Below are 14,015 nucleotides of genomic sequence, written 5' to 3'. Positions count from 1 at the left end.
TGTGATTTGACAGAGAAAGAGAGAGAATCTGTAACAGACCAGTAAAGAGATTATCTTATCTTTCATAATATAGGGGAAACTTTGATAGAATAACATTTTCAACCAGTCCTACATTATTTTGTCTTTCTTATTAAAATAACTGCTTCTTAAAACATATTCAGAGATTTGTTTTCCAGTCAGACTTTCAGAGGTGGCGTTTACATTTAAAAAATATATATATTTATTTTACTAGGCAAGTCAGTTAAGAACAAATTCTTATTTACATTGACAGCCAACACTGGGCAAACCCAGATGATGCTGGGCCAATTGTCTGCCGCCCCATTGGACTCCCAATCACGGCCGGTTGTGATACAGCCTGCAATCGAACCAGGGTGTCTGTAGTGACACCTCAAGCACAGAGATGCAGTGACTTAGACCGTTGCGCCACTCGGGAGCAGAACAACGATCTAGAATACCACGAAATTAAATTCTCAGGATCCCATCAGAATGACTCCACAATTTTCTCATTGGGAGATTCAGTAGCTGCATTTATCTTACAGTATGTAGGCTATATATCATATATGTCACACTTACACAATAAACATTTGACATCAGGCAGCAAACGGTATCAAAGGGACACATACACGGGAGCGCGCTTTGTTTACGTGTGCACGCTCACCGCTAAATGAACCTCTCCTCTTCCGCGTGCATCCCGGTCTCGGAGTCGTCCTCGCGTCGTTGGTTAGCGCTGCCTTTTAAAGCAAACGGGCGCGCACTTCCAACCGTCATTCAGTCTGAATACTAGACACAGGGAAGGAGTACTGCTGTGTCGTCCAACCATCCCCCTCTTTCTTTCCCTGTTATTAATAGATACCAAACTAGCTACCCCCTTTATCTGTTGTTATTTTTTATTTGTATTTTAACGTTAAACGGTTAGTCAACTAGCTCGATCATGTATCGGTACTTCGGGGAGTTGTTATCCCGCGGGGCGGGCAGTGCGCTGGCCTCGGGGTGCGTGGACTCTGCTCTCCCAGCATCGGCCTCTCTAATGCGGGTCCGACAGTATAGCGAGCAGCCCGACGACCCCAACTTCTTTCGCATGGTGGAGGGTTTCTTCGACCGCGGAGCCGCCATCGTTGAGGACAAGCTTGTGGAGGACCTAAAGAGCAGAGAGACCCCTGAACAGAAGACGAAACGAGTGAAGGGGATTCTCCGCATTATCAAACCCTGCAACCACGTCCTCAGCGTCTCTTTCCCCATCAAGAGGGACAACGGAGAGTGGGAGGTAGTGGAGGGCTACCGCGCACAGCACAGCCAGCACAGGACGCCCTGCAAGGGGGGTAAGATACTGCCAAGCACCGCTTCCTGGTTCTCAACTCTTCAAGTGGTTGTGCGGTTTGACAGCGAGCTTGTTGCTAGGCTAGCTAGGTAACTAGCTACTAGGCTATCCCATTACCCAGCTGTGAGAGAAACTGCACTGATTCTCTCTTTCGCTAATGGTTGCCATAAGTGAAGCAGATAATGCAAGATACGTCTCTTACATGGGTTTAATTTCACAGCGACACTCGTCTGGATGTGGAATATGGTTATTTCGACAGCGTGTAACGTTAGCTTTCTGCCTGTCATGGCTATGCCATGCGGGGAGTGTAGCTCTGCAACACTGGATCACTGACCTTCCCACACACCTAGTGAGGCAGCCTGGAGCTAGCTGTCATACACTAACAGGAGCCAGCTGACATGGCTAGCTAGTATAGCCCCTTGATCAGCTCTAGGACACTGGGCTATCAGGGCTAATCAGCGAATCATACTACTGGTTTCCAAGATAGCTCTATACTGTAACAGAGCTCTGATCAATGCATTCTCTCAGTAACTAGAACCAAGATACAAACATTTATACTGACTATTGTTGACTAGCCAGCTCTGGCATAGTCCTTGTGTAGGCACTAATAGAAAGTGTTAGCAATAATAACCAATGATGGGTTAATATCTTTGGCTATGTGTGTGCAATTAGTGTTAGCTGAGATGTGGTGGCTAGAGAAGCTGATCATGTGATTTGGCATGTGGCATTTCACTGGGCAAGCCCTGCACTGGCACCCCTGTACCACTTTCAACACATGCTGCCAGCTGCCCCATACATAAACCATCAAGGAACAGGAACAGAAATAGGACATAGTGTACACACACACACACACACACACACACACACACACACACACACACACACACACACACACACACACACACACACACACACACACACACACACACACACACACACACACACACACACACACAACAGTGAAGGGCAAGTGATGTGGGTATTCCCTCCCAGCCTATAGGTGTGTGTGAGTGAAGCAGCATGGTGCTCTCTGCTCAGGCAGAGGTCAGGTGTGAGGAGGGGCTGGGGCGAGGCTGCAGGGTGTGAATGTGTGGTATTAGGAGGGGGGCTATGTGGTTCAGGGTTCAAGGCAGATAATTGTAGGCTGGTGCAGCCCTGCATTGTGGGTGCTTTGTGTGGTGAGGACCAGGATGGGTTACAGTGAGGGAGAGGGGGATAAACAGTTGTTTGAAGAGGAGTGGAGTGAAGGACGGGAAGGGGTGGTGATGTACCCAGGTGCTCCTATTCGTCAGCATTGTGCTAGGAGGAGGGAAGAGTGTTCACTAAGCGTTACTTACTTGATTCAGCTCACCACCTACCCAGGGTGCTAGGTAAGCTGAATCAAGTGCACCTGCTGACTGACAGAATATTTGAACACTGGTGTATAGATGATTAATGATGCAAATCACTTTCACAACACATCACCACTGTGCGTCACGCATGCTTAACTCACGCGGTCACATGCCACCAGAACAGATGCTTCCCTCCAACTCTTTTCTCTTTCTGCAGCTTAGTCACACTTTCCATTCTCCCCCTTGCTCTGACTTCGGCTGCCACTGCACTTCTCACGGCTTCTGTTTTCCCTTTTTCTGTGTGATCCAGCAACATTGTTGTCCTGTCAGTGTACGCGTTTTAACAGAGATGGTTCAATTAACCACTCTTGTATAACCTTGACTAGGACCTGCAGACTTTAACTTCCCTACATACTGAGGGTTAGCACAGTTATTTAGCACACAGATAACTGATGGTGAGGCTAGATGATAAAAAAAATAATATATTATTTGTTTAACCTTTTATTTAACTAGGCAAGTCAGTTAAGAACAAATTCTTATTTTACAATGACGGCCTACCGGGGAACAGTGGATTAACAGCCTTGTTCAGGATTGTTTACCTTGTCAGCTCGGGGATTTGATCCAGCAACCTTTCAGTTAGTGGCCCAACGTTCTAACCACTAGGCTACCTGCTGCCCCAAATGGGCATAAGATTGGGTAAAGGCGTGTGTGTGTGCGTGCGTGCGTGTGTGTGTGTGTGTGCGTGTGTGTGTGCGTGCGTGTGTGTGTGCGTGTATGCGTGTGTGCGTGTGTGCGTGTGTGCGTGTGTGCGTGTGTGCGTGTGTGCGTGTGTGTGTGTGGAAGGTTATGGGCTGACGCTTTCTGTGTAGGCCTATCTAACAATGGGGTAGAGGTTAAAGGGCTGATGGCTGTTATTCGTTGTCAGGTTTAATGTTTGATAATCAAGCTGAGAGACCCTTGGTCCTGCTGACTTATATATGATGGTCAAGGTGAATGACAAAGTGCAAAGGCTGTTGCTGTAATGCTGCTGCTGCAGATACAACAGACTAACAAACAAACCCACAAGGCTCTCTACAGTGTACCTGGTCCTACTACAATAGTTGCAGAACCTCACATTTTCTAGCTGGAACACTGCAGAACTGTGTGCCTGCATGTGCAAGCGTGATTCTGTGTTAGGGAGTTTCAGGAAGTATGTCACTCCAAGGACGTTTTGTCTGCTAAATCTCTAACATCTCCTTCTCATTTCCAAGCAGAAGTGGAAGAGGGAGCCTGTGGTGCAGAGTCTGAGTCAGTCTAGGCCTAATTACGTTTTTATTGTTAGAGTAGGTCTCATTTCCACTGTGTGACTAACAGCCCACTATGGGCTCCCTTCGTAGTGAATTTGTGCTCTTGGGCAATTGGGTGTGGGTGTATGTTTGTTCCTGTGTATCATGTGTTTGCATTCATTTTTGTGTGTGTATACACAACATACACAGCAGTTTTTTTGTATGTGTGTGGGTGAGAGCTAGCCAACCCAGAGACTCATTTCATTGGATTGTTTATCAACATATTTTTTCCCTTTGATGCAGTAGTGGGGGATGGGAGAGGAGTTGAGGAGGACGCGAGGAGGAAGAAAATCAAAGGAGGAGTGGTTATGGGAGAAAGGGGGCTACAAATATATCTATTTTATGTTCAGTGAATTGAATCAGCCTAGCTCAGTCAGTGCTGTGTCTGTAGTTCAAAGGAGAGTCTCAGCAAAATGTTCAAGGCCTTTGAGCATCTTATTGTGACACACTCCTACAGTAGTCTTAGGTTATCTAGTCTCTGAAGGTCATGTTTAGGTGGCATGAAACAGGAGAAATGTAATTGCTATGGTGTGCTCTACTCTGCTGAACACCACCCTTCTAACACAGCAGGGGCTACTGGCTAGCTAGGGGTGGTTTCTGGACTGGGCTTCAGTACACGGTATGGCGCTTAGAGATGATGTCACACATGCACACATCCTCCCTGTCCTCTGACAGGAACTGCTAGCTGCAGTTTCCTGTCAGTGCTCGGTGCCCTTGGCTCTCTGTAGGTCTCTGTCACAGCGTCACAGCCCAATATAGCACAACCAAAGTTAGCACACACATTCAAACACCCATGCGTACACACTCTGTTTCCCCTTGCCGCTGGTATAGAGGATCCACCTGCTCCAGAGTAGGCTTTACCCCCCCCACCCACACGGGCCACAGTGTAACTCTTATGTTTTGTCGTTTGGTTCTGAAACCACCATCAACCACTAATTAACTTGTCATTTTAGCAGATTAACTTAAGCTAGTAATGTATAAATATGTATATTTTATAAATTAGCTATGAATGTATAGCACAACAATGCCAATGAATATATAGCACATATACAGTGAGTGTACAAAACATTATGAACACCTGCTCTTTCCATAGCATAGACTGACCAGGTGAATCCAGGTGAAAGTTATGATCCCTTATTGATGTCGGTTGTTAAATCCACTTCAATCAGTGTAGATAAAGGCGAGGAGACAGGTTAAGTAAGGATTTTTAAACCTTGAGACAATTGACACGTGGATTATGTGTTCCGTTCAGTGGTTGAATGGGCAAGACAAAATATTTTAAGTGCCTTTGAACGGTTTATGGTAGTAGGTAACCGGCACACTGGTTTGTGTCAAGAACTGCAACGCTGCTGGATTTTTCATACTCAACAGTTTCCTGTGTGTATCAAGAATGGACATCCCGCCAACGTGACAACTGTGGGAAGCATTGGAATCAACATGGGCCAGCATCCCTGTGGAACGCTCTCGACACCTTGTAGTCCATGCCCGACCAACTGAGATTGCTCTGAGGGCAAACACTATTTCTGATGATGAACATGTTCAACATGTATGAGCAGTGTCTCCGGTAGCTTACTTTTATTCCGCTAAAACACCGTTTGTAACAGCTTATAGATAATAACCTAGCGTATTACAAAGGTTGTCACTCCGCTAATAAAGCCTAATATCACGTAAGTGTTACTGTAATTTAATTATGCCAATGTGTTTTCATTAATTGAAAACCCTTCATCTATTTTATGAGAATTTGTAAGATTCTTGTTTGCATAAAATAGACGGAGACCAGCCATTTCAATAATAGGTAACATCATTTATTCTCGGAGCGCGCTGCCACGTTACCACGATCGACAGTTTATATACAATAACATGACGTAATTTCATTGCTTAACAGAATCCCCTCCTCTCGACCGGGACAAAGTGAGGTTAACAGTTCATTCTAACTTACTAACACACTCTCAGGTCATACAACATAATTGAATTAACTTTTGACCCCTCAACATTATCGATCACCACTTAGCTGACAGTTCTAATTAACAGAGAACCTAGGAATGCACTCACTTCCTTATCTAAAACACCCCATAGCTCAGTTTGGTCGGTTCAACCATAGGTTAACTACCTTATCTGTTTACTTAATCCACAACCCATTTCTTTCTTCCTAGTTGTAATGGTGTTCATTAACTTTAATTACTCCTTGTCTGTGTCACACAATCCCTTATGAACTCATATTGTTAATCAGATATAATAAAACGGAGCATAAGTTTACTTAGTTACAGTTCCATTTAAAATGATTTGTTCAGTCATTTAATCATAATTTTCCTATCAGTAAGCCATTTTAGCATTTGAATGCTGAAGGTGTCGCGCATATGTGCAAGATCAGGAACAGGCCTCCTACCGCGCGTTGGCCAGCGCGTGAAGCTGGGCACAGTGCGCAGTTTGACTAGGCCACTGATATTGCCTGGGGACGTTCTGCATGCTAAATGACTTGTAGATCAATGACTGTTCACATTTTACATGCAGATTGACACTAAAGCAGAGGTCGCATTAGTTATTTTCGGAAGGTAGAGACAATGTAATATGAGCCCCAAAAAATTGGGAACCTGGAATTTGTAGTGTTCGAATCGATTTTCAGACCAATGCGTGCTACATTTGGATGGGTTTGTGGTCCGCGGACTGATGCTTATCGGTGAATCATAACATCCCTACTGGCATCCCTACTGGCTTCCTGTCAACTTTACTGTGTGTTGTGTTATGTTAGAAGACGATCAAACTTGACTATCTAGAGGAAGTAAAAGTCGTAACTAGTTTTGTTATGTTATTGTTGGGCGTTAACTTCCTATGTTTGTGTGTCTGTGTGCAGGTATCCGCTACAGTGAAGAGGTGTCTGTTGATGAGGTGAAGGCTCTGGCCTCTCTGATGACATACAAGTGTGCCGTGGTCGGTAAGTCCCTCTCCTTCCTCTATGTTCACATCTCATTCATGCCTTGATGCTCCTGAATTCATGCAAATATACACACTTTTTCTTAGCATTTTCGGTGAGCTGTTTTCAAAGCAATGAAGTGTATGTGCGTGTTTGTGTGTTCTTAAGCCCCAATTTTTAAGCTTTATTCTCTCTCTCCAGATGTACCCTTCGGAGGGGCTAAAGCTGGTGTCAAGATCAACGTCAAAAATTACTCTGTAAGTCCATCAGACACGCACAAACATACCCGCATACAGTGCATTCGGAAAGTATTCAGACTCCTTGACTTTTTCCATTTTGTTACAGCCTTATTCTAAAATGTATTTAAAACAAATTATAATTCTTCATCAATCTACACACATAATGAAAAAGTGAGAAAAGATTGTGCATTTTTTTTTTGCAAAAAAAGAAAAACCCTGGATAGACTCCACAGACACATCACCACAGACCACCATTGCCTTCAGGAGGTTTTGCTGTGCGTAGGGGTTGCGGTCATACATTCTCCACCGCCATACTGAGAGAAATTCCTCATTCGGATTCAGAAATGGGGAATATGCTGGCAAAAAAAGAACAGTGAACCTGGGGTGGACATTGAACAAGGCGCGAACCAGAGCAATCCGGTGGAAACTCTCGTTATCCCGAATGACAACATATGGGGCTTTCTCTGGTTGCCCTGGCTCCCCTTCCTGTTGAATAATGTTATTGTGCTGATGATCTAGAAATTGAAGGAGTTGTGCCTTGTTGTATGGACCCACTTTGACATGGCGGTGGAGGACGCCACGATTGCTGATTGCTGCACATAGGGTGACGTTGCCTCCACTCTGGCCAGGAACTTGTATGATGGCATCGTGACCAATGATGTTACGCCCCCTTTTGTGCATTTTTGTTAGGTTGAACCCAGGCTCATCGATGATGTACTACTGTGGGTCAGCCATGGCATCTCGCTCAAACATTCTCTTCAGAAGTAAAAAAAAACAACAACAAAAAACACACATTTTACTGTACTACAAATACAGTACTGTAGTGTACTACTGTACTGGAATGAAATGAGGTGTACTGCAGTTACTGTAACACGTTACTATACAGCACTGTATTGATATGCTGGAGAGATGGGCCATACTCTACATACTGTAAAAAATCTGTACAGTATAGCAATTACCTGCACATATTGGAATCATTGCTCCTTAACTCTGTTTGAATTCCTTTCCAAGGCACACGATACAGCTGCTTTGTCCTTGTGTTTCTTCTGAACGATCTGTTCCATGGTGGAAATGCTGATGCTGTCAATTCCTTGGAAGACTACCTGGTCTTCAACTATTTGGGTTTGAATTTCCCTCAAACGAATGTCATTATTGGCAATCACTATATTCACCAGGGCAGTCTCCTACTCAGCTGTGAGAAGTCTCCGCCTACCTCCAATAGATGATCGCCTATCAGTTCTGCAAAAATAAAATGGGATGGTCATCCATTACTGACATCCATTACTGACCTATGGTCATCCATTACTGTGGTAAAAACTACACTGAGAACAAAGTGGAGATTCAGTCTATATGCACTACAACATTACATGTATCACAGTAACAACATGGCAAATGACCCGTTTTCCCTTCTGAAAGTACGGACAATGGATGGAGCCATGTAACGGCTTAGGTTGGCTTGCACTAGCTGTCCAGCTTCTCTCATAGTCCTCCCATGTATGAGCACATGATGAACTAGGGTGGCATGGATATCATCAGAGATGACTTGTCTTTGTTGTTGTTGTCGTCATCTTCCTCTCTGTTGTCTTGCAACATTGTTAGGATCCATTGTTCCAAAGCACATGGACATGCCTCTAGGCCCTATTTATTTATTCTGCAATTCTGATTGAGGCTTAATGTTTGCACCTGGAGAAAGATATGCTCTTTGAGTTTAGGTTGTGGTGACTTGAGTAAATTATATTGAGAGCATGTGTTTTCTGAATGAATATATAGTACAATGAAGGATTTATTTGGCCATTTTTGTGTAAGGTTTTGCAGAAAGAGTTTTGAATATTGAAACTAGAGGTCGACCGATTTCATCGGAATGGCCGATTTCAAGTTGTCAAGTGTCTGTGTGCAGCGGGTAGGATGGAGTCAGGCGCAGGACACTGAACGGAGTAAAAACATACTTTGCTCAAAAATAAGACCAAAAACTAATTCCATACAAGGAATACAAAATCCAGCTCTACACAAACGAGTGAACACTTAACAAAGAACAAACACGCACAAAACCTTGTGGGAACCAGAGGGTTAAATAGGGAATAAATTATAACATAATGGAAACCAGGTGTGTAAAACCAAGACAAAACAAATGGACAAAGAAAAGTAGATCGGTGGCAGCTAGAAAGCCGGTGACTCCGCCCAAGCAAGGAGAGGCACCAACTTCGGCGGAAGTCGTGACACAAGTTTTCATAACAATCGGTAATCAGCATTTTTGGACACCGATTATGGCCAATTTATATTGCACTCCGCGAGGAGACTGTGTGGCAGGCTGACTGCATGTTACGCGAGTTCAGCAAGGAGCCACAAGGTAAGTTGCTAACTAGCATGAAACTTATCTTATGAAAAACAATCAATCTTAACATAATCACTAGTTAACTACACATGGTTGATGTTATTTCTAGTTCATCTAGCATGTCCTGCATTGCATATAATCGATGCGGTGCCTGTTAGTTTATCATCGAATCACAGCCTTCTTCGCCAAACGGGTGATGATTTAACTTCTTGCGTTGAGCAACCCCGTATCCGGGAGCGTAATCATAGCCTCAAGCTCATTACCATAACGCAACGTTAACTATTCATGAAAATCGCAAATGAAATGAAAGAAATATATTCACTCACAAGCTTTGCCTTTTGTTAACAACACTGTCATCTCAGATTTTCAAAATATGCTTTTCAACCATAGCTACACAAGCATTTGTAGAGTATTGATAGCTAGCCTAGCATTCAGCAGGCAACATTTTCACAAAAACAAGAAAAGCATTCAAATAAAATCATTTACCTTTGAAGAACTTCGGATGTTTTCAATGAGGAGACTCTCAGTTAGATAGCAAATGTTCATTTTTTTCCCAAAAAGATTATTTGTGTATGTGAAATCGCTCTGTTCATTAATAAAAACGAAAATTCAGTCATTACAACGCCAAACTTTTTTCCAAATTACCTCCATAATATCGACAGAAACATGGTAAATGTTGTTTAGAATCAATCCTCAAGGTGTTTTTCACATATCTATTCAATGATAAATCATTCGTGGCAGACGGGTTTCTCCTCGGAAGCAAATGGAAAAATACACACAGCTGGAGATTACACAATAATTGCGACAGAGGACACCAAGCGAGCACCTGGTAGATGTAGTGTAAAATGGTCAATCTTCCAATGATATGCCTACAAATACGTCACAATGCTGCAGACTCCTTGGGGAAACGACAGCAAGTTTAAGCTCATTCCTGGCCCCATTCACAGCCATATAAGGAGACATTGGAACACAGCGCCTTCAAAATCTGGGGCACTTCCTGTTTGAAATTTAATCTTGGTTTCGCCTGTAGCATCAGTTCTGTGGCACTCACAATATCTTTGCAGTTTTGGAAACGAGTGTTTTCTTTCCAAAGCTGTCAATTATATGCATAGTCGAGCATCTTTTCGTGACAAAATATCTTGTTTAAAACGGGAACGTTTTTTTATCCAAAAATTAAGAGTGCCCCCTATATCCAAGAAGTTAACAAGCGTATTCGCGAAAAAAGCACTGTCGTTGCACCAATGTGTACCTAACCATAAACATCAATGCCTTTCTTAATCAATAGAAAAGTATATATTTTTAAACCTGCATATTTAGTTAATATTGCCTGCTAACATTAATTTATTTTAACTAGGGAAATTGTCTCACTTCTCTTGCGTTCTGTGCAACAGAGTCAGGCTATATGCAGCAGTTTGGGCGGCTTGGCTCGTTGCGAACTCTGTGAAGACCATTTCCTCCTAACAAAGACCATAATTAATTCCCCAGAATTGTACATAATTATGACATAACATTGAAGGTTGTGCAATGTAACAGCAATATTTAGACTTAGGGATGCCACCCGTTAGATAAAATATGGAACGGTTCCGTATTTCACTGAAAGAATAAATGTTTTGTTTTCGAAATGATAGTTTCCAGGTTTTGACCATATTAATGACCTACGGCTCATATTTCTGTGTGTTATTATATTATAATTAACAATGCGGGAGTGGCTTCAGGACAAGTCTCTGAATGTCCTTGAGAGGCCAGAGCTTGAGAGGATATGCATAAAAGAATGGGAGAAACTGTGCAAATCGAGGTGTTTAAAGCTTGTAGCGTCATCCGAGAAGACTCACACAAGTGTATGTGTGTGTAGTTGTGTCATGTAGGGGAAAGAGCAGCCAGGTCACCTGTGATACAAGTATTCAGTATTCGACATCCATCTATGGCTGAGGGAGATGACGTGGAAACCTGCTACTAGGGTCAACAGTGAGTGCTGTTACCTTCAAGTAGGTTTTGGTTTAGCTTCGGTTTAGCTAAGGTGTTGTGGACAGGGATGGTGGATGGGCATAAGCATCTCTCTCTGATTTTAAAGGTTGGAAGTTCGAATCCTGCGATAGCATCTGCCTCTGATTCCAAAGGTTGCAAGTTTGAATCCAGAGAGAAAAAAATTGATATTAAAAACATTTAAGCCTATTCCAAACAACCCTTACCTTAATGCATGAACTTAACCCTATCCTTAGAAATTCAGAGTAAAACTTAACCTTAAACGCTTAGAACAACACTCTTTAGAACAACTTTGAAATTTGACTTTTGAGAAACAAGGATTAACGTCTAATTCTGACATGAGACTGAAAACTGGTAGTGAAAGATTGGCCTGCTTACTGGCTCTTCTCCACCACAAACACACACACACTGGATTTCCGTTAGCTGTTAATAGACTGTTTTTTAAAAACATTTTTTAAAGTAGATAAATAAAATTGCAGCCGGACAAACCGGGAGAAGAAGAACAACAAATCCCATTGTTAGCCTATTAATTGATGGAAATACCAGTCGATGAAAATACTTTAAACTGGGCATGCTTATCGGTCTCTGGAATTAAATTGCTGCGTGTGTACAGTATATTTGTTATGTAGTCCTATCTTTTTCATCACACGTGTATGGCATACAGAGCCTTTGAGTGGAAAATCTGTCAGACAGCGTGAGAGCTGCTGCTACAGCATCTCAAACAGCAAATGCATACAGTGCCTTGCAAAAGTATTCGTCCCTTGGTGTTTTTTCTATTTTGCTGTAATGTAAGTGGATTTTTATTTTTATTTCATGTAATGGATATACACAAAATAGTCCAAATTGGTGCAGTGAAATGAGAAATTATTTGTATCAAAAAAATATTTAAAAAATAAAAACGTAAAACTGGTTCGTGCATATGTATTCACCCCCTTTGCTATGAAGCCTTTAAATAAGATCTGGTGCGACCAATTACTTTCAGAAGTCACACAATTAGTTAAATAAAGCCCACCTGTGCGCGATCTAAGTGTCACATGATCTGTCACATTATCTCCGTATATATACACCTGTTCTTAAAGGCCCCAGAGTCTGCAACACTACTAAGGAAGGGGCACCACCAAGCAAGCGGCACCATGAAGACCAAGGAGCTCTCCAAACAGGTCAGGGACAAAGTTGTGGAGAAGTACAGATCAGGGTTGGGTTATAAAAAAATATCTGAATCTTTGAACGTCTCGCAGAGCACCATTTAAATCCATTATTAAAAGATGGAAAGAATATGGCACCACAACAAACCTGCCAAGAGAGGGCCGCCCAGCAAAACTCATGGACCAGGCAAGGAGGGCATTAATCAGAGAGGCAACAAAGAGACCAAGGATAACCCTGAAGGAGCTGCAAAGCTTCACAGTAGAAATTGGAGTATCTGTCCATAGGACCACTTTAAGCCATACACTCCACAGAGCTGGGCTTTACGGAAGAGTGGCCAGAAAAAAAGTAATTACTTAAACAAAATAATAAGCAAACAAGTTTGGTGTTCACCAAAAGGCATGTGGGAGACTCCCCAAACATATGGAAGGTACTCTGGTCAGATGAGACTAAAATGTAGCTTTTTGGCCATCAAGGAAAATTCTATGTCTGGCGCAAACCCAACAGCTCCCATCACCCCGAGAACACCATCCCCACAGTGAAGCATGGTGGTGGCAGCATCATGCTGTGAAGATGTTTTTCATCAACAGGGACTGGGAAACTGGTCAGAATTTAAGGAATGATGGATGGCGTTAAATACAGGAAAATTCTTGAGGGAAACCTGTTTGTCTTCCAGAAATTTGAGACTGGGACGGAGGTTCACCTTTCAGCAGGACAATGACCTTATGCATACGAAAGCAACATTTGAGTGGTTTAAGGGAAAACATTTAAATGTCTTGGAATGGCCTAGTCAAAGCCCAGACCTCAATCCAATTGCGAATCTGTGGTATGTCTTAAAGATTGCTGTACACCAGTGGAACCCATCCAACTTGAAGGATCTGGAGCATTTTTGCCTTGAAGAATAGGCTAAAATCCCAGTGGCAAGATGTGCCAAGCTTATAGAGACATACTCCAAGAGACTTGCGGCTGTAATTGTTGCAAAAGTTGGCTCTACAAAGTATTGACTTTGGGGTGTGAATAGTCATGCACCCTCAAGTTTTCTGTTTTTGTGTCTTATTTCCTGTTTGTTCCCCCCCCCCAAAAAAAAAAAAATATTTTGCATCTTCAAAGTGGTAGGCATATTGTGTAAATCAAATGATACAACCCCCCCCAAAAAATATATTTTAATTCCAGGTTTAAGCAAACAAAATAGGAAAAATGCCAAGGGGGTGAATACTTTCTCAAGCCACTGTAGGCAACGGAAGGCAGGCTACTTGATTCCGTATGTGTTATTTCATCGTTTTGATGTCTTCACTATTATTCTACAATGTAGAAAATAGTACAAATAAAGAACACCCTTGAAAGAGGAAGTGTGTCCAAACTTTTGACTGGTACTGTATTTAATTGTTTGAAACTGGAATGCTGTACTACATATTATGAGCAAGTCTTACCTT

General features: G+C 42.6%; 1 protein-coding gene across 1 annotated transcript in view; it reads left to right on the top strand.

The window, feature by feature from the left end:
* Window positions 1-725: 725 nt before the first annotated feature.
* The window catches only part of LOC124040063 (glutamate dehydrogenase, mitochondrial-like), a 39,535-nt gene continuing 26,245 nt past the window's right edge, over window positions 726-14,015 (top strand). The window contains exons 1-3 of the mRNA XM_046356841.1: window positions 726-1,319; window positions 6,826-6,906; window positions 7,087-7,142. Of these exons, the coding sequence (XP_046212797.1) occupies window positions 932-1,319; window positions 6,826-6,906; window positions 7,087-7,142 (525 nt within the window). The 5' untranslated portion in view covers window positions 726-931. The remainder of the gene's footprint in view (window positions 1,320-6,825; window positions 6,907-7,086; window positions 7,143-14,015) is intronic.

The sequence above is a fragment of the Oncorhynchus gorbuscha genome, linkage group LG07 (genome assembly GCF_021184085.1).
Source record: "Oncorhynchus gorbuscha isolate QuinsamMale2020 ecotype Even-year linkage group LG07, OgorEven_v1.0, whole genome shotgun sequence".
NCBI classification, from domain to species: domain Eukaryota; kingdom Metazoa; phylum Chordata; class Actinopteri; order Salmoniformes; family Salmonidae; genus Oncorhynchus; species Oncorhynchus gorbuscha.
This window is presented reverse-complemented; position numbering and strand designations above follow the sequence as displayed.